General features: G+C 39.4%; 1 protein-coding gene across 1 annotated transcript in view; it reads left to right on the forward strand.

Moving 5' to 3' along the window:
• The window catches only part of LOC124619967, a 293,396-nt gene that overhangs the window by 37,129 nt on the left and 229,539 nt on the right, over positions 1-26,728 (forward strand). Inside the window, exons 4-7 of the mRNA XM_047146629.1 lie at positions 12,125-12,234; positions 13,181-13,340; positions 14,143-14,285; positions 24,126-24,309. Of these exons, the coding sequence (XP_047002585.1) occupies positions 12,125-12,234; positions 13,181-13,340; positions 14,143-14,285; positions 24,126-24,309 (597 nt within the window). The remainder of the gene's footprint in view (positions 1-12,124; positions 12,235-13,180; positions 13,341-14,142; positions 14,286-24,125; positions 24,310-26,728) is intronic.

A 26,728-nucleotide genomic window follows, 5' to 3' on the forward strand; every position in this document is an offset into this window, starting at 1 on the left:
AATTCTTAATGGTCATTCAGAGCATCATTTGCTTGTCTTTTCTTGTGGCTGTATATTTGCATCTTTTCCAGAAAGTAAACTGTTTCTCCTTAGGGGAGTAGTGTAAAATTTCACGTGATGCTGCATGTTATCTGTACCGTGTTTAGATTATCTGAAACGATCACCAAAGGTAGTGGTATTATGATTTCCAGTGTGCCTCTGAACCTGGTAAAAAATGACTGACCAGTATGTCTAATATAAAATTCCTTGCATTTCTCAAATTCTAATTTGCAAACATTCGTGCTGTTATATTTGTTGTCAAAGTTTTCCATTTTATTTCTTAATTTGGATAGCAATTTCTTCGAGGTAGTGTTGTTTTTGTGGTCTTCAGTCCGAAGAATGACTTGATGGAGCTCTTTGTGCTACTCTACCCTGTGCAAGCCTCACCATCTCTGAATAACAGCAGCAACCTACGTCCTTCTGAATCTGCTTACTGTATTCATCTCGGTCTCCCTTTGCAATTTTTAACCCCCCGCCCCTCCCCCCTCTCAACAAACACACACACACACACACACACACACACACACACACACACACAACTCTCTCTCTCTCTCTTTTCTCCAATATTAAGTTGGAGGTCCCTTGATGTCTTATCAACTGACCCCTTCTTTTAGTGCCAAAAATTTGTCTTTCTAATTCTATTCAGTATCTCTTCATTAGCTACGTGATCTACCCATTTATTTTTCAGCATTCTTCTGTAGCACCACATTTCAAAAGCTTCTGTTCTCTTTTTGTCTAATCAGACAAGACTTCCTAAACTTGAATCTATATTCAATACTAACAAATTTCTCTTCTTCTGAAATGCTTTTCTTGCAATTGGCGGTGTGTGTTTTATATCCTCTCTACATCGGCCGTCATCGATTATTTTCCTTCTCAAATTGCAAAACTCATCTAATATTTCAAGTGTCTCATTTCCTAATCTAATTCTCTTAGCGTCACCTGATTTAATTAGACTACACTCCTTGATCCTTGTTTTGCTTTTGTTTATGTTCGTCTTCTGTCCTTATTTCAAGACACTGTCCATTCTGTCCAGCTGCTCTTGCAAGTCCTTTGCTGTCTCTGACCTCGATGTTTTTATTTCTTCTCCCTGAACTATAATTCCTACTCAAAATTTTTCTTTGATTTTCCTTATGGCTTGCTCAGTGTACAGACTGAATAACATCGGGGATAGGCTACAACCCTGTGTCACTCCCTTCTCAACCACTGCTTCCCTTTCATGCCCTTAGCTCTTGTAACTGCTGTCTGGTTTCTGTACAAGTTATAAATAACATTTCACTCTCTGCATTTTAACCCTGCTACCTTTAGAATTTCAAAGTGAGTATTCTAGTCAACATTGTCAAAAGATTTTTCTAAGTCTACAAATGTTATAAAAATAGATTTGCCTTTCTTAACCTATCTTCTAAGATGAGTAGGGTTAGTATTACCTCACATGTTCCTGCATTTCTCTGGAATCCAAACTGGTCTTCCCCAAGGTCCGCTTCTACCAGTTTTTCCATTCTTCTGTGAAGAATTCGTGTTAGTATCTTGCAACCATGATTTATTAAACTGATAGTTCTGTAATTTTCACACCTGTCAGCTACTGCTTTCTTTGGAATTGGAATTATTACAGTCTTTGTGAAGTCTGGGGTATTCCACCTCTGTCATACATCTTACACACTATATGGAAGACTTGGAAGGAGAGAAAGCATTGGTCGTATTTTTTTGTTTTATTAACCGCAAAATCGATTTTCGGTCACTTAGTGATCATCTTCTGTGCTGTAATATACAATTTAAATTGGTAGGCACTGGTGTCAACAAGCTTAGAGTGATAACATAAACTCGTTATGTGATCACATAAACTCGTTATGTGATCGCTCTAAGCTTGTTGACACCAGTGCCTACCAATTTAAATTGTATATTACAGCACTGAAGATGGTCACTAAGTGACCGAAAATCGATTTTGCGGTTAATAAAACAAAAAAATACGACCAATGCTTTCTCTCCTTCCAAGTATACCCATTATCTGGTCGTGGTGCACAGGACACTCCATGGAGTCGCCAATCGACTATATGGAAGAGTTTTGTCATGGCTGGATCTACTAAAGTTTTTAGTAGTTCTTACTGAATGTCACCTGCTGCCAAAGCCTTGTTTCAACATAGGTCTTACAGCAGTCTGTCACATTCTTCATGCAATATCAAATCTCCCCTCTCATCTTTATCTGCATTTTCTTCCTTTTGTATAATACTGCCTTCAAATTCATGTCCCATGTATAAAGACTGTATGTAGTCCTTCCACCTTTCAGCTTTGCGTTCTTTGCTCAGCACAGGTTGCGATCTGAGCTCTTGATATCCATACAGTTGCTTCTCTTTTCTCTAAAGGCCTCTTTAATTTTCTTGTAGGTGGTATCTATCTTTCCTCTAATGAAATATGTTTCTAAATATGTGTATTTGTTCTCTAGCCACTCCTGTGTAGGCTTTAGCCATTTTGCACTTCCCGTAAGTCTCATTTTTTAGACGTTTGTATTTCCTTTCACCTGCTTCATTTGATTCATTTTTATATTCTCTCTTTTTATCAATTAAATTCAATATCTCCTGCACTATTCAAAGATTTATGTTAGGCCTTTTCTTTTTACCTGTTTCATCCATTGCTGCCCTCACTGTTTCACATGTCAAAGCTACCCATTTGTGTTGTACTGTTTTCCTTTCCCTTGATGTACTTAATCATTGGCTAATGCTCTCTCTGAAACTCTCAACAACCTCTGGTTCTTTAAACATATCAAGGTCTCATTTTCTTAATTTCCTACTTTTTTGCAATTTAATCTACAGTTCATGATGAATAAATTGTGGTCAGAGTCCACACCTGCCCCTGGAAATGTTTTACAATTTAAAATCTGTTTCCGAAATCTGTGTCTTACCATTATATAAACAGTCTGAAACCTTCCAGTATCTCCAGGTCTCTTCAACGTATACAGCCTCTTCTCATGATTCCTAAACCAAATATTAGCAATAATTAAATTATTCTCTGTGCAAAATTCTACCTGGTAGCTCCCTCTTTTATTCCTTTCCCCAAGTCAATATTCACTTATTATTTTTCCTTCTCTTCCTTTTCCTACTATCGAATTCTGGTCTCTCATCACAGTTATATTTTCATCTCCCTTAATTATCTGAGTATTTACTTTTATCATATAATACACCTCTTCAATCGCTTCATCATTTGCAGAGCTAGGTGACACATAAACTTGTACTAGTGTAGTAGGTTTGGGCTTCATGTCTGTTGTGGCTGTGATAATTTGTTCACTGTGCTTTTCATTGTAGCTTACCAGCAATCCTATTTTGTTACTCATTATTAAACCTACTCTCACCTTACCACTATTTGATTTTGTATTTATAACCTTGCATTCACATGACCAGAAGTCCTGTGCCTCCTGCCACCAAACTTCACTATTTCCCACTATATCTAACTTCAACGTATCCATTTTCCTTTTTAAATTTTACCTATCTGGCTGAAGAAGGGATCTACCATTTCAAGCTCCGATCTATAGTGTGCCAGTTTTGTTTCTCTTGATGATATCATCCTGTGTAGTCCCCACCTGGAGATCCGAATGGAGGACCATTTTACCTCCAGAATATTTTACTCAAGGGGATGTCATCATCTTTTAACCATACAGTAGAGTTGCTTGCCCTCAGTTATGGCTATAGTTTCTCTTTGATTTCAACCATTCACAGTATCAGCACAGCAAGACCATTTTTGTTTTAATGCTGCAAGGCCAGGTCAGTCAGTCATTCCAAGCTGTTGCCCCTGCAGCTACTAAAAAGTCTGCTGCCCCTCTTTAGGAACCATATGTCTGTGTGGCCTCCCAACAAATACCCCTGTGTTGTGGTTGCACATGTGGTACGACAACGTGTATTGCTGAGGCAAGCAAGCCACTTCACCTCACCTTGCCTCCATGGTTCATGGTGGTGTGGTTAGAAGTAATGAATGCAAATGAGATATTTGATTTTCGGAAGTGTTGTTCAGTGTTTTCTGATACTTTTCCTTGACATGTTGTTTTAATTTTTTCTTGTCCTCTATTTTTATTTTGTGGTGTAAATTGTCTACTGGTTGAGGCCTGATACCATTTTTTATGACTATGAGTTTCAGTGAAAAAGACTAAACATATTTAGAAAAGATTACCTTCAAAACTCATACATTACGTTCATAGGTTAAGACACATAAGGAAGAAAAGTATAAGATAACCCTGAAAGACATTTTCAAGAGTCAGATACCTCATTTGCATTCAATACCTGTAACAAATTGCAGTTCAAAAAGAAAGAAACTATGAGAATAAATATAATAGTGAAATATTACTGGGCTTTCCCAGGGTCTAACATTTGATAGTAAATACTCCTGTTTGTGTTCTGGTGAACTGTGACGCTGCAGTGGGTGTAGAAAAGTCGTGAGTGTCTGCTCCACCAAGTTTGCTGCAACTTCCTGAATTCTTCACAGTGTAGCTAATGATTTGGTATGTCAAGAGAAATTTTAAGTAATCAGGTTGACACAGAAGTTTCAATTTTCACAATAACATGTTTATTGCACAAAAACTGTAACACAACTGATTCTCTATGGCTGATTCACCACTGCTTATCATTTCAGTAACTACAGATGGCGTTGTCCGTTATTACAGACAGAAAATTTAATGATTACAGTGAAATCCTTGTTAGCTTTTACAAACGGACATTACAGAGTTAAATATTAACTTGCTCCTCTGACACTGCAAGAGTGAGTATTGTGAAGTTTTTATTTTTTGGTACTGAAATTCGTAAAATGTGTTTGTTGACAATGATTTTTATAGAGTTGCTTATATTATGAAGATTATCAGTTGGAGAATGTTCTTAACATGCACAAGAGTTCTTTACATAAATGCTAATTAAAAGCTAGTTTTTTTTGTGAAAAGTATTCTGGAATTAGAAAATGAGAACTGTTTATGATTGATGTTCAAATATTGTTTAGAACCCATCAAAGATAAAATGAAATTAATGACAATATTGTAAATTGAGTTTAAAAATGTCCAGATAAGTGAAGTATGAATGTTACAAAATTTATGTGAGAGTGTAAATGTGGCGTCCTGACACCTGTGGTCAGCACTTCATGTTATAATTATCCTAATGATCATATATTGGTTTGTTTGCACAGTTGATCACAAATTAGAATATGGAAATGTTAAAGATTTCATATGGGATAGACGTGTCGGTCATTTTTTACCAGTTTCAGAGAGCACACTGGCAATCATAATGCCCTGCCTTTGATCATCATTTCAGAGAATCAACTTCATATAAATAATATGGAGCATAATTAGAAAATTTTACACTATACCCCTAAGGGGAAAAATTTATGCTCTTACTTGCAAATATACAGCCACAAGAAGAGACATGCAAATGATGTTTTGAATGACCTGTTGGAATTTGTAGATAAAATTATTTTCAGCCTTTTTGGTGATGTACCATAAAATTATATGCTCACTTTACCCATGTAGTGTTATACAGTTGTGTTAACACTTGTTCTAAAGAATGTTCTCCTATTATATCAAAAGTTACGTGGGAACAGGGTATGATGTAGACATATACTTAAATACTCTATATTTAAATGTATCCCTAACTGCATTAAAGTTATATTATTTCAAGACAAGAGACAACACAATATGGCTTAAGTAACAGCTCTTGCACTTACATGACGTATGTACAGTATCCCTTTTTTTGTTTTTCATCTCAAGGTGTAAGTACGTCTACATTCTGTCCGCCCCGCTAGCTGAGTGGTCAGCATGACGGACTGTCATGCCAAGGGGCCTGGGTTCAATTTCTGGCTGCGTCGGAGATTTTTCTCTGCTCAGAGACTGGGTGTTGTGTTGTGATCATCGTCATCATCATCATCATCTCCTTGTCCCCATCGACACGCAAGTCGCCGAAGTGGCGTCACTTAAAAAGACTTGCATCAGGCAACCGGTCTACCGCATAGGAGGCCCTAGCCACACAACATTTCCATTTTTTCCAGCTCAGCATACAGTTAAATGGTTCTGTGATGATGTCACACAGTTGTAGTGTTACCCCCACAACCCTTACACTACATAGAGGTTCAGATTAGCATTTGATTTTGTATCTCTATATGGTCACACTTATTTTGCATAATCCTGTAACTATTATATAATTATATGTGTCATTTAAATGATAACAAGTTGTGCTCGTATTATGCAGTTCCTTGTAACTGATATAGACATACATTAAGAGTATGGAGTGTATACTTACATACTTAGTTTCATGATCCTTTGTAATCAATAATTTGAATGGCATGTATGTATCTTATCCAGATTATATGACCTGCACTGTGTGCTCATGTGAGTTATGTCAAAATTACCTACGCACTGGATTTTACGTTTCGAAGTGCTTACGTTCTGTTACCACGGTGCATAGCGTTCAATATAAGCTGCCTGCACTCTCTCACCTTATTTGAGTTGTGTAACCCACATAGCCACACAGTGTTAGGAAGTCTTTGCTGAAAGTATTTTTCTGGGGTGTAGCTATGTATGTAGACAAAAAGAGAATTGAAGCTTTCGAAGTGTGGTGCTGCAGAAGAATGTTGAAGATTAGATGGGTGGATCATATAAAACTAATGAGGAGTTACTTAATAGAGTTGGTGAGAAAAGAAATGTGTGGCACAACCTGACTAGAAGAAGGGATCGGATGATAGGACATGTTGTGAGACATCAGTGATCACCAGTTTAGTACTGAAGGGAAGTGTGCGGGGTAAAAATTGTAGAGAGCGACCAAGAGATGAAAGCAATGAACAGATTCAGAAGGATGTAGGTTGCAATAGTTAGGTGGAGATGGAGAGCTCCATCAAATCATTCTTCAGACCGAAGACCACAACAATAACAACAACAACAACCCACACAGTTTGTTCATTTAAGGTATATCGTAAGTGCTCGCATATATGAATTTATGCTTTGAAGTGCTTATATTATTCTACCCTATCTCCCCCAGACCTAGTTGCAAACCTGTGCCATCCCCTCCCCCCCCCCCTCCCCCCCTCCCCCCTTCTCCCCTCCCCCACCCAATCCTCCCACCCCCCAAGAACCAGGAACCAGTTACAAAGGAGTGCCCCCTTCGTCACCTGATAAAAGCCTGCTTCGTCTCCCATAACCACTCCGGTCTGTAAAAGCTGCACTACATTTTTCGTCAGGCCTTTGATTATCTATCATCCTTCCTTGAATTGAGGAACATCCTACCAGCGACCCTTCTCACACCTCCTAAATTCGTCAACCTCAACCTCCACAGAATCCTAGTCCATTGTCATACCACTCCAGATCACAGCCCCTTGCCACAGTGATCGTATCCCTGTGAAAGACCCAGGTGCAAGATTTGCTCAATCCACCCACCCAGCACTTCTTATTCCAGTCCCGTTACTGGCTTATCCTATACCATCAGAGACTAGGCCGTCTCTTAAAGCAGTTATGTCATTGCCAGCTCTGCTGAACCATTGCACAGCTTTTTATATTGTTATGACTAGCAACCAACTGTCCAACTCTGCCTACATCTACCACTACATGATTACTCTGTAATGTAATCAGATAGATAAAAAAATTTACTCACCAAGAGGCAGCAGGAGAATATGCACACAAAAAAATGTGTAACTTATTCAAAGTTTTGGAGCCTGTGGCTCCTTCTTGCGGCAGATGAGTTGAAGGGAAAGGAAAAGGGGTGAAGGAAAATGGCTGGAAAGTTATAGGGGTACACTTCGGAAAAGTCACCCAGAACTACGGGTCAGGGGAGACTTACGGGACCCCTGACCTGTGATTCTGGGGGACTTTTCCGAATTGTACCCCTTTCCCTAAACCTCTCCAGTCCTCTTCCTATGCCCCTCTTCCTTTTCCCTCAACTCTTATGCTGGAAGAAGGAGCCACTGGCTCTGAAAGCTTGGATGAGTTAAACATTTTTTGTGTGTTTGTTCCCTTGCCACCACTTGGTGAGTACACTTTTATATCTCTCCAATTACATTATATTGTCAAAAATCGATTATTTCTATTTTTATGTGTGATTACTCTACAATTCACAATTAAGTGCCCGACAGAGGGTTCATCGAACAACTTCAAGCAATTTTTCAACCATTCCACTCTTGAACAATGTGCGGTAAAACAAACACATATATCTTTTCATGTGAGTTCTGATTTCTTGTATTTTATTATGATTATCATTTTTCACTACGTAAGTGGCTGTCTACAAAATATTTTCACACCCTGAGGAAAAGTTGGTGATTGAAATTTCATGAGAAGGTCCTTACAGAGTAAAAAATGCCTTTGTTTTAATGGCTGCCACCCCAATTTGCGCATCATATCCGTGATGCTCTCTCTACTATTTCGCAATTCCTGTCAATCCTATCTCGTATGGATCACACCTTGCACATGAATACTCCAGAAGTGTGTGGACAAGCATAGTGTAACCAGTCTCTTTCTAGACCTGTTCGATTTTCTGGGTGTTCTGCCAATAAATAACAGTCTTTGGTTTGCTTTCCCCACAACATTATCTATGCAGTCATTCAAATTTAAGTTATTCATAATTGTAATCCCTAAGTATTTAGTTGAATTTATAGCCTTTAAATTTGTGTGATTTATCATGTAACTGAAATTCAGCGGATTCCTGTTAGTACTTGTGTAGGTGACTTCATGCTTTTCATTATTTAGAGTCAATTGCCACTTTTTGCACTGTAGATATATCATGTTTAAATCATTTTGCAATTGATTTTGATCATCTGATGACTTTACAAGATGGTAGATGACCACATTATCTGCAAAGAATCTTGAGATAGCTGCTCAGGTTAAATTGTGTTTGTAAATCAGGAAGAGCAGAGGCCCTATTTTCTGTTTTACTTGATTTTCCATCAGTTATTGTGATCTGTGACCTTTCTGACGTGAAAGCACAAATCCAGTTGCACAGCTGAGACGCTACTCCATAGGCATGCAACGTGGTTAGAAGTCATTTGTGAAGAACAGTGTCAGTAGCCTTCTGGAAAGCTAAAAATATAGAATCAATTTGACACCGCCTGTCAATGCAGCTTGTTATTACATGTGAATAAAGAAATACACTCCTGGAAATTGAAATAAGAACACCGTGAATTCATTGTCCCAGGAAGGGGAAACTTTATTGACACATTCCTGGGGTCAGATACATCACATGATCACACTGACAGAACCACAGGCACATAGACACAGGCAACAGAGCATGCACAATGTCGGCACTAGTACAGTGTATATCCACCTTTCGCAGCAATGCAGGCTGCTATTCTCCCATGGAGACGATCGTAGAGATGCTGGATGTAGTCCTGTGGAACGGCTTGCCATGCCATTTCCACCTGGTGCCTCAGTTGGACCAGCGTTCGTGCTGGACGTGCAGACCGCGTGAGACGACGCTTCATCCAGTCGCAAACATGCTCAATGGGGGACAGATCCGGAGATCTTGCTGGCCAGGGTAGTTGACTTACACCTTCTAGAGCACGTTGGGTGGCACGGGATACATGCAGACGTGCATTGTCCTGTTGGAACAGCAAGTTCCATTGCCGGTCTAGGAATGGTAGAACGATGGGTTCGATGACGGTCTGGATGTACCGTGCACTATTCAGTGTCCCCTCGACGATCACCAGTGGTGTACGGCCAGTGTAGGAGATCGCTCCCCACACCATGATGCCGGGTGTTGGCCCTGTGTGCCTCGGTCGTATGCAGTCCTGATTGTGGCGCTCACCTGCACGGCGCCAAACACGCATACGACCATCATTGGCAACAAGGCAGAAGCGACTCTCATCGCTGAAGACGACACGTCTCCATTCGTCCCTCCATTCACGCCTGTCGCGACACCACTGGAGGCGGGCTGCACGATGTTGGGGCGTGAGCGGAAGACGGCCTAACGGTGTGCGGGACCGTAGCCCAGCTTCATGGAGACGGTTGCGAATGGTCCTCGCCGATACCCCAGGAGCAACAGTGTCCCTAATTTGCTGGGAAGTGGCGGTGCGGTCCCCTACGGCACTGCGTAGGATCCTACGGTCTTGGCGTGCATCCGTGTGTCGCTGCGGTCCGGTCCCAGGTCGACGGGCACGTGCACCTTCCGCCGACCACTGGCGACAACATCGATGTACTGTGGAGACCTCACGCCCCACGTGTTGAGCAATTCGATGGTACGTCCACCCGGCCTCCCGCATGCCCACTATACGCCCTCGCTCAAAGTCCGTCAACTGCACTTAACGGTTCACGTCCACGCTGTCGCGGCATGCTACCAGTGTTAAAGACTGCGATGGAGCTCCGTATGCCACGGCAAACTGGCTGACACTGACGGCGGCGGTGCACAAATGCTGCGCAGCTAGCGCCATTCGACGGCCAACACCGCGGTTCCTGGTGTGTCCGCTGTGCCGTGCGTGTGATCATTGCTTGTACAGCCCTCTCGCAGTGTCCGGAGCAAGTATGGTGGGTCTGACACACCGGTGTCAATGTGTTCTTTTTTCCATTTCCAGGAGTGTAGTTGTCTTACACAAGAACTGTATTTTCTGAATCCATGCTATCTGTGTGTCAACAGATTACTTTGAATTAAGCTGCTTTGCTACACAGAGGATATCTACTTCTAAGTTACTCATATTGTTCTTGATTTGAATTGTGGAATATTTACTTTGTCTTCCTTCGTGAAGGAATTTTGGAAAACTGTGGTTAGTTACTCTGCCTTAGTGGCATGGCCATCGGTAACCTCACCGTTTTTATCATGCAGTGTAAATTTTGATTGTGTCCTGCCACTGATGTACTTTACATATGAATAGAATCTCTTTGGGTTTTCTGCCAGATTTTGAGACAAAGTTTTGTTGTGGAAGCTGTTAAAAGCATCTCACATTGAAATTCATGCTGATTTTTGGACTTCTGTAAAACTTCGCGAGTCTTGGGCTTTTGCATTCTTTTAAATTTGGCATGCTTTTTTTTGCACCAGTGTTCTGACCTGATTTGTGTACCATGGGGTATCAGTAGCACCTCTTGTTAATTTATGTGGTAGATATCTCTCTGTTACCATTGATGCTGTCTACCGGGATGAGTGGCCACCGCCAACCTGTGACCAAGAGCAGACGGACCACTCTATGGCATAACATGCAGCTGAATATAAGATGCTTAACTTCAGTGGCTGTTTCACAACCCAGGCCATGTTCCCCACCACCAGCATCTCTGAACTGCACAGATGGGTGTTATCCTTACAACGCATTCTCCATTTCCGAAATGATCCTGACCCCAGCCTATGATAACCTGCTGTACCCACACTCCACACACAAGTTTCCACCTCCTCTGTGCTTGCACCTCATCCCAATTCAAGTCCCTTCACCTTCACTGTGCACTGATCCCTGCCAATAAACTCGCCAGTCTTTTCCTGTTTCTGCTCTTCCCCTTTCCCATTACCCTCCCCCCACCCCCACCCCCCACCTCAGCCTCCCGACACTGCACCTGGCAGCTTTGTCTTGCAGCTTTGTAGTCCCTCCATGCTCTGCAAGGCAGAGCTCTTCGCTCATCCCCACCTATACCCTGCCATCCCTCCCCCATCCCTGCCCCACTCCAGACTGCTGCTTTTGTTCACTCACAACAGTTGCAATCTGCGTGAGCGGTCGGAGGAGGAGGTCATTTATGAGTGAGGTGTGCCTGCTTGTGTGAATGTGTTTTCCTTTCATTTCTGAAGAAGGCTTTGACCAAAAGCTTAGTGTGTAAGCCTTTTCATTGTGCCTGTTTGCAACTCAATGTGTTATCTTAATGTGAGTAGCAATCTATTCTTTTCATAGGTGTTGATATTTCTTTGATTGTTTATTTTTGTTTTCAGTCTGTATACAGCACAGAATGTGAAAATTGTTTGTAAAGTAAATCTAGAATTAAAAATGATTATTTTGTTGTAGTATTTCTTTGGGAACTGTAAAATGCAAGCAGTGTTTACCATAGCCATTATTGGTTAATATGTTTCAATAGTGTAATGTGAAGTGATTATTGATGTGTTTTGATTTCACCAGAGTGACTTGTTACCTAATCACTTGTCACCTAATGACTTGTTTTCTTTTTCTTATATGTTGAAAGCTTATACCATTGAATAATCAAGTGCAACCTCAGCAGACTCCACAGCAACAGACAACATGTGCAAGTGCAGTCAGTACAGATGATAGTTCCACCAGATGCTACTCAAACAAGTAAGAAAATCCAATTTGTTACAAAAACACTGCATTTGTATCTCATGAACCTGTCCAAATTGCTAATGTTGGCTTTCTTTTTATCTCCTGGGCTTTACACATCACATTCTTTATGACTTTCATGTTTCTTGTCAACCCAAGTGCTTCATGCCCAGGTGCATGTTACTCCATCAGTCAGTGCTCATGCTTAAAGTTCTTCTGGTGCACCACCATGCCAGCCATCTTGTCAGTTTATAGTAATAACTGTACTGGCATCAACTGTCACCTGAGCCATGTCCACAGCTCGTGGTCTAGTGGCTAGTGTTGCTGCCTCTAGATCATGGGGTCCCAGGTTCGATTCCCGGCCATATTGGGGATTTTCTCTGCCCAGCAACTGGTGTTTGTGTTGTCTCCATCATTTCACCATCATCTTCATTCCTGACAGTGGCTAGATTGGACTGTGAAAAAGAAAAAAAAAGAAAAAGAAAAAAAGGAAAAAAAAGAAAAGAAAAAAGAAAAAAATAAAGGACTGTGCTGTGTCAAAATTGTGACTTTGTACGGGTGCTGGTGACTGCGCAGTTGAGCGCCCCACAAATCAAACATCACCATCACCACCACCACCACCACCACCACCTGAGCCATGTATGCAACCTGCTTTGCAGAATTCTCTCAACAAATTGACATCATTCATTCATCTTCCCTGTACATGATTTTCTGTATTTTTATTTTTCAAATTGCTTCATAATGTTACCTACAGATATTTGCAAAATATATTGAGATACAGCTCTCATGAACTACTTTTGTATCCTAAATTTACAACTAATTTCCTATCATTAAAGATTGGTGTCAAATAACAATATTTTTGTCCTCATCTCAAAAGACTGTATATTAACATTGTACATAAGAACCAAAACAGAAATTGTGGTACTTTTATAATTATGATGATATATGGACTTCTTATTTTTAGCACTGTGAGAACTCGACCAAGGCCAATGTTGTCAGGCTTTGCACAGTACTGGATGGACTCATTGGAGGACATTGGCTACATACGGTGCCCCCTGAGAGCCTGCAACTATATTAGTCTCTCATACCAGGATATGAGTGCACACTATGCTACATGTGCTGGGGTAAGCCTTAATTCTCTACTATTTCAAAATTTACTATAATTAACGAACAATATTATTTATTCCAGAGTGAGATTTTCATTCTGCAGCGGAGTGTGCGTTGATATGAAACTTCCTGGCAGATTAAAACTATGTGCCGGACTGAGACTCGAACTCGGGACCTTTGCCTTTTGCGGGCAAGTGCTCTACCATCTGAGCTACCCAGGCAAGACTCATGCCCCGTCCTCACAGCTTTACTTCTCCCAGCACCTCATCTCCTACCTTTCAAACTTTACAGAAGCTCTCCTGCAAACCTTGCAGTACTAGCACTCCTGAAAGAAAGGATATTTCAGAGACATGGCTATCCTTTCTTTCAGGAGTGCTAGTCCTGCAAGGTTCGCAGGAGAGCGTCTGTAAAGTTTGGAAGGTAGGAGACGAGGTGCTGGCAGATGTAAAGCTGTGAGGACGGGGCGTGAGTCGTGCTTGGGTAGCTCAGATGGTAGAGCACTTGCCCGCGAAAGGCAAAGGTCCCGAGTTCGAGTCTCGGTCTGGCACACAGTTTTAATCTGCCAGGAAGTTTAATGTTATTTATTGCTACATATATTGCTACAAAATTGACAGTTACTTGATGCCTCAACATGTAATTTAATTTTAGTACTCACTTATTTGTCATTGAGTGGTAAGTATAATCTGTAAACGTTGACGTCAGTTAAGGCACTAAAGGTGATACATCCTACTATCGTGACTGCCAGTTGCAGTACTATCTATTCAGTTATTTGCTTTTTAACTCCATTGAAGCTTGAAAAATTATTGCGTTGGGTTTCAGGTAAGCATCACTACAGATGATATGTGCCCTGTGTGTCAAAAACGCCTAAAGTCAGCTGAGTGTGTTAAGCTACATTTGATTCGCTCACATGGACCAAAATCTAAGAAGCAAGAGGAATTACAATCAATGTCTGCAGCAAAGAGGTTTGTAATTCCTTTTTAATGTAATTCAGCATGTTTGCAGCTGGATATATATTAGTAGAGTATGTAAATGCATACTATAAAATTGGTGGATATATTCAAACCTCTGTCTTCCTCTACAGTTTTTACCCTCAACAATTCCCTTTAGAACTGAGGAGGTTATTTACTGATGCCTTAACATGTGCCCTACCATCCCGTAACTTCTTCTGGTGTAAGTGTCTTCCATATGTTCCTTCTCCGATTCTGTAGAGAACTTTATCATTTCTTATATTATCAGTGCATCTGATTTTCAGCACTCTTCTGTAGCACCACATCTCAAATGCTTCAATTATTATAGAATTATTATTGCAAATGAATTTCACAGTACTTACAAATTAAAATATAAGGCAAGAAAAACATATTTCCTACAGGCATAAAATCAGTATAAGCTCATCTTTTGTGAATATCACATGAAACAGGTATAATTAAACTTAAGGAATGGACTGACATCTTATCAAATCAAATCATGTAGTGGTTGAACCCTTACAAGATGCCGAGAACAAATGCTAAACAGGCAGGATGTAGAAGTCTCGAAATAGAACTGATAGAAATAATGTGGAACATCAAAGGAAAATGTGTGTTTCCAGTAACATATGGCTCAATTGTAAAGAATAAGTTGACTGAGAAGATAAATTTGTAAGTGAACAATCTTCAGTATTCATTTCGTCACCATTTATGTATTTTGCATACACACTTGTACAGTTATGTTCAGATACGAAGTAGAACATTTAAAACTAATGCAGTCGACATTTGCACTTTACTGAAGTCATTCTGTATGATTATCTGGCTGGATTATTGCAAATAAGGAGACCTCTGTGCAGTGTAGGAAAAAAGACTGGACAGACAGCTGGTCAATACTGACAATATATGAGGGAGTAATTTACTCATGTTGATAATCACACTTCATCAACACATTCACAATTAGGCTGCATCAATTAACTATGAGTGCATGTGTAGATAGTTTTTATTTGTGAGAAGCAGTAGAAGGTGTCAGTATGACAGGCCACTGAAGATGCTTCGTAAATAAAAGAAGTGAAATGCCTGTGGCAAAATACAAACTGCCCTTCATTTAGTAGCAAAGACAGAACATACCTCCATGAATTTTGAAGCAACTAAGGAACGACAGGACAGGGTCTTGCTATCTCTGTACATGTGATTTGGTGCTGAACAGGGTCTTCATATGGTGTAAACTATGATACAGAATTTCATAAATTAGGAAAATGCAGATGTAGTGTAAAATTATACTTTTACATCAGCAGTTAGCAGAGTGCATTGATTGGTGCAAAGAGTATCAGTAGCTTTTTATCATCTTCCTATATTAGTTGCAGATAGTGAGTGAGAAGCACAATTGTCAGTGCACTATGGCATAAGGCTGAATTCTTGTAACTTTATTGTCTTGAGCATTATGCAATGTTATTGTGAGACAATGTGGTATCTATGGTTTCTTGCGTAAGTACTTTTGTTGAGTACTTGTTTTTTCCCCCCCAATATCTCTCTAATCTTAACTTTCCAAGATGGTGAGCCAGTTGCTTAATTTAACCTGACATACTTCTGTATTTATAAAAAAATTCTCGTATTTAATAACTATGATGTCCTGCCAATGAATTGTTTCATTGCACCATTTTTCTATTTTTATTCTGCATCAAACTACGATTAATTGAAGTTCCAAAGTGGTTTTAGACAATTACATCCTGTATGATTTCTTTATTATGTGATAAAATATAGTCAATTTACTGAAAGAAATATTTACTTGAAAAAATTATAAAATTACAAAGAATCAGAATTGCTGTGAATACTTATAGCTCATGAGGCTAAATTTTTAGTGCTCCTGATAGACACATAAAAGTTTATGCAAATACCCTAGTTATGGAATTGACGAGTCTTGTGATTACTAGGCAACAACATGAAAGTGTATCGAATGCCTTCCAGAAGTCGAGGAACACATCAACATTACCCTGGGACCATTTACCTACGTCTTCTTGATGTCTTGGGTAAACAGTGGGAGTCAACTTTCACAACATTCCTGTTTTCAGAATACGCATTGATTCTTATAGAGGAAGTTTCCATTTGTTCCCCAAAAAGGGCACACAACTTGTTCCATAGTTCTGCAACAGATTGACATCAACAAAATAGACCTATAATTATGTCCACCTGACCAATGATCCTTCTTGAAATGGGAATGACACATATTTTATCCGATTTCTTTGAAATCCTTCAGTGCTCCAGTGGCCTACGATAAATTTGATGATGGTAAGTACATCTGTCTTAGGAAGGATATAATTGCTAACATAAGTTAGTGTTACCATTGTGGCCACCATATGTCAGATATTAAAATACGAAGACCCCCAGAAAGTGCCGATTTTTTAAATATAAATGACTTAATCAGTTTTGAGATATGTTGTACCATAAGAACTTAATTTTGTAGCTGACTCAAAAAATTTATTGCGCCCCAGAGAATTAATTGATCTCCCTTCAGAATATGAATAAAAACTCTGCACTACAGATTTCAGGGGTGGGGGTGAATGGGAGCAAATGCTGTAAAACAGAATGTGGAGATTCTATCAATATTATGTGAAATTGAAAGAAATTGTGAAAATATTCGTAGCAAAATTTCATACTTTATAAAGAACTTGTCACTTAACTTGCACATTATTACTTATTTTCAAGAAGTTTGCTGTATAATGCTTGTTTTCCCAAATGTTTCCAGAAACTGTTTAACTTTTAGAAGTACATTATTTATTTTTCAAAGCAGTTTATTGCAGTGTCGTCTCTACTTGCCATATGAACATAAAAGCACCACTCTGCTTAACTATCAGCAGAATGGTAACAGACGGCAGAAAGGAAGGTAACCAATCTTGAGCATTCATAAGCTGTGCTTCCAATCATCAGTGAGTGTTATGTTTGGAAAGAGAAAAATCTTAGGAATTATTAGTCACCCATACATGTTAATATTTTGGTGGTTTTTGTCTCTCTCATAGGGGCTATTTATTTTCTTGCATGTTTTCAACTGTTGTGCTGTATTTGATGAGTTTTTAGAAACACCTTGTGTTCTTCATGAAGTGCTAATGTTTCCATCTTTGTTCTAGTAAATTCTGTGTTGAGAATGAATGTGAGTCTTGTGAGTTGATTCATTCTGAAAATATTTCCACTTCCTCATACATATTTTTTCTTTACTCCTCCTCCTCTCCCTTCTCATGCTTCTTAAGTTATAGTAATATGGAGAAGTTAGTCCTGAAATTAAGACTTAGAGACTTGTTGATTTCTCCTTTTGAGCATATCAGAGATGATGTCAGTACTAATATAATTGATAAATAAATAATTTCTGCCATCTTCTTGTCCTTAACTTATTCTACTCTTTCTCTCTTTTTTATCTCATTTGTTAGTTCAAAGCTATTGTTAATCACACTCATGTGCTTCTCTTGAATAGGTTGGAGTTTATCATTTCTCCCCCTCCTCCTCCTCCTCCCCCACCGAGCGAGGTGGCGCAGTGGTTAGCACACTGGACTCGCATTCGGGAGGACGACGGTTCAATCCCGTCTCCAGCCATCCTGATTTAGGTTTTCCGTGATTTCCCTAAATCGTTTCAGGCAAATGCCGGGATGGTTCCTTTGAAAGGGCACGGCCGATTTCCTTCCCAATCCTACCCTAACCCGAGCTTGCGCTCCGTCTCTAATGACCTCGTTGTCGACGGGACGTTAAACACTAACCACCACCACCACCTCCTCCCCCCCTCCTCTCTCCCAACCATTCAAGATTGTATTCTTTGTAGTTTGTGCGGCTCCTATATATCACATTCTGACAGCCCAGACCCCACTATCCTAAAGTGGGACCATTCATCGAAATGATTATAAATTGATGTTCACCTTATAAAACCTTCTACTTGTTTACCTATTTAACGATGTTGCTCTCTTATAGCCTAACAGTTGCACACACTTGATCCAACAACAATCAATTCTCTTCTACAGACCTGACTAAGCCAGTGCCTTCATCCTCTCTTTACCATTACCTTGGCTCTTCAAACCTAGAGTAGCTACTCAAAATCACAATTAATAATCCCCTCATTACATAAACTAATGTTTATGCTTTCTATTGTGCATCCTGTAAGCACCTTTCTCAGTACTAACTTTTTGACAGTGTTCCTAACATTTTGATCTTGAAGCATCATTTTTCATGAAATGCATTGTTTGGTAAAACTTAATAAATATAGCAATGTTTTTATGAGTGGTTCTTTGAGAAATAGAGTGGAATTTACTAAAATTACAAGAAGTATAAAAAATCGAAAGTGCAAATTATATTCAAGCACTGAATAATGGTCAAGAAGTGATACGAATCTCTGTTGTGGAAACAAGGCCTGGATTGCAGCAGAGTAGATTGAACTGATACCATGTGCATTTGGGAGCGCACTCACCTTTAGTAACTGACTACACAAAAGAAAAAAATGGAGGCTCAGACTGAAGATTGAAAATGAAGTTGTACACTGAATTATTGCATCAAAGAAGAATGTCTTTCAGACAGTGAAGCCATCCAAAATTTTTCATTTGAGTTTCCAGTAAACCATTTGTCAACCCAAAGTTCAGTTTAAACATTACTGTGCATAATCCAGTTACAGATATTCTGATCTCATCTTACCCCAGTCCAACGTATTATTCACTCAGCAGATTATAAAGAAATGTAACACAATGAGTATCAGAAACAGTGAATGTCACTCTTTAAGTGACGGAAGAGAGAGAGAGAGAGAGAGAAAAAAAAAAAAAAAAAAAGCAGAGGGGGCAGGGGCACTTTTGCTTCTTTCCCTTCAGTTCCAGTCCACTGTCCTACCTGCCATATGGGAGCACCAGACTTACCAACTACCAGTCATGCTTGGGACTATTGAATTAAAGGGCGAAGGGGTGATATGGACAGTGGCAAAACCTGTTAATTGGGTGCAGAAAGTCCAACATGGTCTTTGATTTTGTGTGTGTGTGTGTGTGTGTGTGTGATAGAGAGAGAGAGAGAGAGAGAGATCAGAATAATACAAGAAAGAAGAGGAATCTGGGCATAAGCATACAGTGAGCACTGTAAAGTGATACTACACGTTTAAGGGAGCTAAGTATAATGGGTTTTATCCTCCAAGCAATGAAGAGGTGGTAACGGCAAGAATTATGCAATTAAGTTGTAAGCATTATGCATGAGGTGCCAGATATCACATTCAGTATGTAAGAGGCCTGACGCTACACTTACACCAACAACTCATTTTGTCTGTTATGTTTACCCAGAAAGAGACACTGTTCAATGGTTTCAGTAAGACAGGCAAACTGTAGTTTGATTAAATAAAGGTTCGCCTTATTGTGTTGGGTGTTTTTGCGCTTTCTTCCTGTAACAGATGAGACCTGTAGGTGTCCACTTCCTATGCAGTGCTTGTTTGGCTCTAATCCCCTACCTATCAGTGTACAATTATGCTATTACTGTCTTTGCAACGTGTCTCCCCCTTCCATTTGGCATGATGTCATCATCGACTTGAGTCTACAAATCTCTTAGACACCTTCATTCTTTCACAGCTGTCTCTCCCCCTTCAGCCTCTCCTACCCATACTTATTTTTATTTTATTTGCATAACGGTTGTTTTTTTTTCAGTCTGTTCCCTCAACATTGTGCTGCTCATCTCCTTGCTCACCATACTTTCTTAGCTCCGAATTGAATCCTCAGATATTTTGTTCTTATTGGTAATACTAAATTCTGTATTAGAAGCCTCTCTCATAATTGTCCTGGTCCAGACCCTGGCAAATTTTTTTTGACAAATGGATCATATTTAGCAACCTCCCACTCATCTTTTACTTGGACTGAAGTGAGAATCCCTTATTTTGACACTAATATGGAGGAACCTTTATTCTGAAAATCTGAGGCTGACCTAACTTTTGTGTATGTATCATTACTGTTGGTGCACATTGCATCTCTTAAGTAACTAGATAGATTAGCCTGTCATAATCTCTCTCTTTTTCCGTGTGTGTGTGTGTGTGTGTGTGTGTGTGTGTGTGCATGTGTGTGTGTAATTTTACAGCGTTAGCAATGCATATATAGTAGGTGTGTTTACTAAGAGCTATCAAGAGCATTCCCCCTCCACCTCCTTCCCAAATTTCAGCAGATATCTGCAATTTCTGTTCTCCAGTGTGTAGATGTAGTCAGTCCAAACAAACACTGATCATTATGCATTTCATGTAATGCTCAGTATCAATAAAACACTTTAATATGTGCCTTGTTAGAAGTGTTTAAAGTGGTATCTTAACATGTGCATTTGACAGAACATTTTCAAATTAATGTTGTGCAAAATTCATGTCAAATTAGTCTAGTGTAATATTTCAATTACGGTAGTGATGAACAATAAAAGGGGTACCAAAACACACAGAATAATCAGTAATGTAGTTGCAAATGAGTTTCATGCTGCTGCATGGTGCAATCCTTTGTGCCAGCCAGGACTGTATTGCACAGTATGGCCTACATCAACATAATTACTCAGTAATTCACATGAGAGTGCCTGGCAGAGGGCTCTTCGATCCACCGTCACTCTATTTCTCTACCATTCCACCCACGAACAGTTCGTGGGAAAAATGAATACTTAAATCTTTCCGTATGAGCTCCGATTTCTCTATTTTATTACAATGATCATTTCTTACTATGTAGGTTGGCATCAACAAATATTTTTGTATTCAAGAGAGAAAGTTGGTGATCGAAATTTTGTGAAAATATCTCACTGCATGGAAAAATGCCTTTGGTTTAAGGGTTCCACGCCAACTCGCTTATCGTGTCCATGACTCCCTCCACTCTGCCCACTCCCTGTTTCACAATAATACAAAACAAGCTGCTCTTCCTTGGACTTTTTTGGTGTCCTCTGTCAATCCTAATCTGGTAAGCATCCCATACGTCATGCAATACCCCAGCAGAGGACGGTCAAGTGTTGTGTAGGCAATCTCTTTAGTAGATCTGTTGCACCTTGTAAGTGTTCTGCAAATAAAATATAGTCTTTGGTTTGCCTTTCCACCAACATTATGTGTGTTCCAATTTAAGTGTCTCGTAATTGTAATTCCAAGATATTTAGTTGAATTCACAGCCTCTACATTTGTGTGATGTATCATGTAAACAAAGTTTAGCAGATTCCTTTTAGTACTCATATGGATGACTCACGCTTTTTGTATAGATATTTTGTCAAAACCATTTTGCAGTTGCCTTTTTTTTTTAAATGACTTCACTGGATGGTAAGTGACACAATCATCTGCAAACAGAGTAAGAGAACTGCTCAGATTGTGTCTTAAATCATTTATGTAGATTAGGAACAGCAGAGGGCTTACAACAATTTCCATGGGAATGCCAGATATCACTTCCATTTTACTTTATGAACTTCCATTGACTACTTTGAACTTTGACCTTCCTGACAGGAAATTGTGAATCCAGTCACACAATGGAGATGATACTTTGTAGTCACACAATTTGATTAGAAGCCCCGTGTGAGGAGATGTGTCAAAAGCCTTTTTGAAATCTAGAAATAGAGCATCATTTTGAGATGCTCTTTTGATTGCACTCATTACTTCATGCAAATGAAGAGCTAGTTGTGTTTGGCAAGAATGATGTTTTCTGAATCCATGACAACTGTGTGTCACTATGTGTCAGTAGATCATTTTCTTTGAAGCAATTCATAATGTTTGAACATAATATATTTTCTAATATCCTATCACAAATTGGACATCAGTGGTTTGGTTCTGTAATTCATCGGGTTACTTGTATTCCCTTTCTTGAGTACTGGAGTGACCTGTACAACTTTCCAGTCTTCAAGTACACACCTTTAATCGAGAAAATGGTTGTATTATACGATTGCTAAGTGTGGAGCTACTGTGTCAGCATACTCTGAGAGGCACCTTATTGGTATACAGTCTGGACTGAGGGGCTTGCTTTGATTAAATAATTTAAGCTGCTGTGCTGTGCCGAGTGCATCTACCTTTAAGTTACTCATCTTGGCAGCTATTCTTGATTTGAATTCTGGGACATTTACTTAGTCTTCTTTGGTGAAGAAATTTCAGAAAACGTGTTTAGTAACTTTGCTGTAGTGGCCCTGTCATTGGTGATAATATTTTTTGTATCGTACAGTGAAGGTATTGAGTGTGTCTTGCTGCTGGCCAGAATCTCAGTGGATTTCTGCCAGACTTCGAGACACTGTTTCGTTGTGGAAACTATTAAAAGCATCTTGCATTGAAGTCTGCACTAAGTTTTGAGCTTCAGTAAAGCATTGCCAATCTTGGAGATTTTATGTTCTTTTGAATTTGGCTCACTTTTTTCATTGTTTCTGCAACAATATTTTGACCCGTTTTGTGTACCATGGGGATCAGCACCATCTTTTATTTGTTTATTTATTTGGTATGAATCTCTCAATTGCTAAAAATGCTATTTCTTTGACTTCAAGCCACATGTAGTCTGCACTTACATAGCGTGTAAGGAATGGAGACTGTCTCGTAGGAAGCTGTCAAGCGAATTTTTATCTGCATTTTTAAACCATTACATTTTGAATTTTCTTGGTGGCTTGAGGTGTTATGGTATTGAGTTGGTTAGTCTCCCTACAGTATCTTTTTGGTCACTAATCCCTATATCCATCATGATGCTTCCTATTTGCTCAGGATTGTACTATTTTTTTTGGCTACCACCAACTTTAAACCAGTTTTTTCGACAACATATTGAGGATTGAAGTCACCACAAACTGTAATTAAAATGAGACTCAAATTTTCTTTTAACTCTTCAGCAACTGAATCACCTTAGTTGGGGGTCAGTAGAAAGAACCAATTATTAATTTATTCCAGTTGTTAAGTATAACAATTATCCATACTAACTTGCAGGAACTACCTACTTCAGTTTCAGTACAAGATAAACTACTTCTAACACCAGCAAACACTCAACCACAAACAATATTTAACTTGTCCTATCTGAACACTATTTGGTCCTTTGGAAAAATTTTGGCTGAACTTATCTTTGGCTTTAGCCAGCTTTTGGTATCTAAAACAATTTGCTACTGCCGTGCAATGGTACTTTCCAGTCACTGCTGGAATGCTGCTTATTCTTCATGTTATGCTGTCCCTGTTAGTACATGTAACAAAACTGAATATTGCACTAGACTAATTTGGGACTTCTCTGTTAGATATACACTTAAGATTCCACTTAAATACTTGTAGCAAGGCAGAAACTGATGTTTTCTGTTGACATTGGCTGTTACATGAAACACATTTGTTTGGGCTAACATAATCTTCATACTGCAAATATCTGCTGAAACATTAGAGAATATGTACTTGATGACCAATGGGTGGCTGCTAAGGTTGAAAAGCTGCATAAGTATAATATTTCCTTTTTGTGAGGTAAAGGAGCAGGGAGAAGTCTGTGTGTTGTTAGTCTTGTACAAGTCTGAACAATGGATTCTAATTTATTTATCTTTAGTTCATTAGATTTTTCACTTCCTTTTGTTGGGTTTTCCAGTCATGCTTTTCCTTTTTTGTGTTGGTTTCAGTTGTAGCAAGTGAAATTTGATAGTCACACCAGTTTTATTTGTTGTTAATGCAGTTAATAATCTTCATATTGATTGTGCTTGTGTACCAAATCTTGGACTTTTGAAAATAAACAAACAACAGAAAAGTGCTCTGAAATTCCAAAACCACATAGCTCTTAATGGAAAATAATTGCTTCTTGTCAAGTATACATATATTTTTCTCTGTTTGGAAGAGAGACACCTGTAATTTATAGAATTCGTAAAGATGAACCTGTGAAAAGCGTATCACTTGTTTGAATAACATTTTAGAGTGCGTAAAGAGGATCCACTTCCAAGAGTCCTTGTAAGAAAACGTGGTTATTCAAAGGTGCATAAAATATCTTGGACGATATCACTTGAACAGAAAGGATACATCAGATGTCTTTTCCAAAACTGTGGATTTCTTGCTCTCAACATGGAAGAGATGATACAACATTATGGAATCTGTAATGGGGTAAGTACTGTAATTTTGTTTCATTTAATTTTGCATTAATTAGTTAATAATAGACAGATTATCTTTACCAAAGTTGTAGATGCTGCACTTGGACCATAGCAATAAAGTGATTGAGCAATTGAGCAGAAAAGGGGATAAGTTTGTTGGTTCGTCATTACCGGCACAGTAACTACAGCTATGTCATCCTATACAGGGTGCACTCTTTCCTTCTTTCGAGTCAAAGTGCATTACTAAGTTTGCTTTGCAGGATCATAATAATTTTATCACCTTTATATTCATTTTTTCTGTTAGCTTTAGAAATTTTGTTAAGCGAATTAAACATACTGCACAGAAAAACCATAGAAAGATCACAGCAGTTATGTTACTGGCTGTAAGTGTCAGCTTTGACAAACCGATGTGATAGATATCTGGAGCAGCACAGTGATTTGACAACAGTTGAAAGAAAAGAAGACTCATCTGAGTGCATTCCTCTGTGAGATATTGCTATGGTGGTGATGCTATAAACAACTAACTGTCAATTGTAATTTTAATCATATTCAGGTACTCTGGAAGTGAAGAATGGACAGCTTTAAAGATATGACGTAGAAACACATTGTATACAGAAAGCTCTGATAGAATGGAATAAAGGCACTGATTCAAACCCCTGTGCATAGACATGGTAGGAATCACGTTCTCAGTATGAAAACTTTAGGCCTCCAACAACTGTTTCTGGCATGCAGAGAGAGTAATCTGTTATTTCAAGCAACATACTTGATTACAAACACTGCAGTCATGTCAAGATGGTACTGACAAACACAGTTGTACAATTACCTCAGTTTTGTTGAAGTAATATTGTGGGCCTGCATTAGGCTGGATGAAGAGTTGAATAACATGTAGGGTGTTGGTTGGTTTTGGGGGGAGGGCACTAAACAGTTAGTTCATCGGTCCCATGGGATTAGAGGAGGAGGAGGAGGAGGAAGGAAATTGGCTGTGCCCTTTCACTTTGGCGGTACCTGAAGAGATTGAGGGAAATCATGGAAAACCTAAATCAGGATAGCCGGATGCGGGCTTGAACCGTCATCCTCCCAAATTCGAGTCCAGTGTGGTAACCACTGTGCCTCCTCATTCTGTACGTGTAGGATGTGATGTGATGTAAAACTGTACACAGCCTGGAAGTTTCTTTGTACACAACAGTGCTTTACTAGGCATGGAGGTGAATGCCATTGCCTTTCTCTGAACTGCCTTACCCAGTAAACTAACGGACTAGGCGAACCTGCAATTTCAACATACACTCCAAACCACTGTGCACCTCAGTATATTTCACTGTAAAACTCAGCAGCTCTTAGTCTCGTGATAAGTGTTGCTCCCTATAGATTGCGGGGCCCCAGGCTTGATTCCTGCCCAGCTTGGGGATTTTCACTCCCCAAAACTGTGTGTGTGTGTGTGTGTGTGTGTGTGTGTGTGTGTGTGTGTGTGTGTGTGTTTCCTCATAATTCATCTCGCTTTCATCAGCTCAACGGCATGTAATAGTAAGACTTTCGACTGGCAGCAGAAAAACCCCACAGGGGGTCTCCTTACCAATAAAGCTGTACCCTCCTTTCATTTCACATTAAAAAATGATTGCATTATTGTAAGGGAAGAAAGAAATGATAAGTGACAGCAAGAAACAGTAAAACCAAGTTGGGAATATGGATTTGTAGTCTGGCACTTGTTCATCTACCCACTTAGCTGTGTATCATTGTTTGTGCCAGTGGTCAAATGAAGATGTACATGCTCTTCATCTTTGGTGTAGTCACTAGTGGCACATATATTTATGCCTGGATTGCCAAATGGGAAAAGCAGCCATTGCTCATTGCTGTGGCAACTGTGTCACAAATTAGGACCAATATTAGGTATACTGTATTAGTCAGAGTCCTGAAGAACAGTTTTCTAGAAGCTGTGCTCCGTGCAGAGGAAGTAACTAGAAAGATGAGGGTTGAAAAGGTGTGGTTAGGGGTGGTAGCAGATTCTGTGTTCGCATCAGCGTAGATACTTTGTGGGCACAGTAAGTAGTAACTCTCAAAGTGTATCAGACAGAGGCATACTGGATCAATTCTGAGCATCCCCTACACTGACTGCACATCTAATTTTTGAAACACTGAATAATGCAGGATACATTAGGAACATCACTCAAGCCAATTCTGTTGTTGTTCGTGCAGTGTCAGAGAGCTGCTCTTCCAGAAAGTGTGTGGTTATGGATACACTTAGTTTCAGCTCCTTAGGGCAGCACGATCACCATTCCTGACTCCATTTGAGCATGTATAGGATGCAGTAAAACAGTGGCAATCCAGTCTATATTACCAGGAAAATAATGTTGAAAACAATCAACTAACATTATATCTGATATCTTCATGATTGTGTCTATGAACGATTTACAAAGCCACATTGTAGTTTAGCAGAG

Source organism: Schistocerca americana, chromosome 6 (genome assembly GCF_021461395.2).
Source record: "Schistocerca americana isolate TAMUIC-IGC-003095 chromosome 6, iqSchAmer2.1, whole genome shotgun sequence".
In the NCBI taxonomy this organism is placed as follows: Eukaryota; Metazoa; Arthropoda; class Insecta; order Orthoptera; family Acrididae; genus Schistocerca; species Schistocerca americana.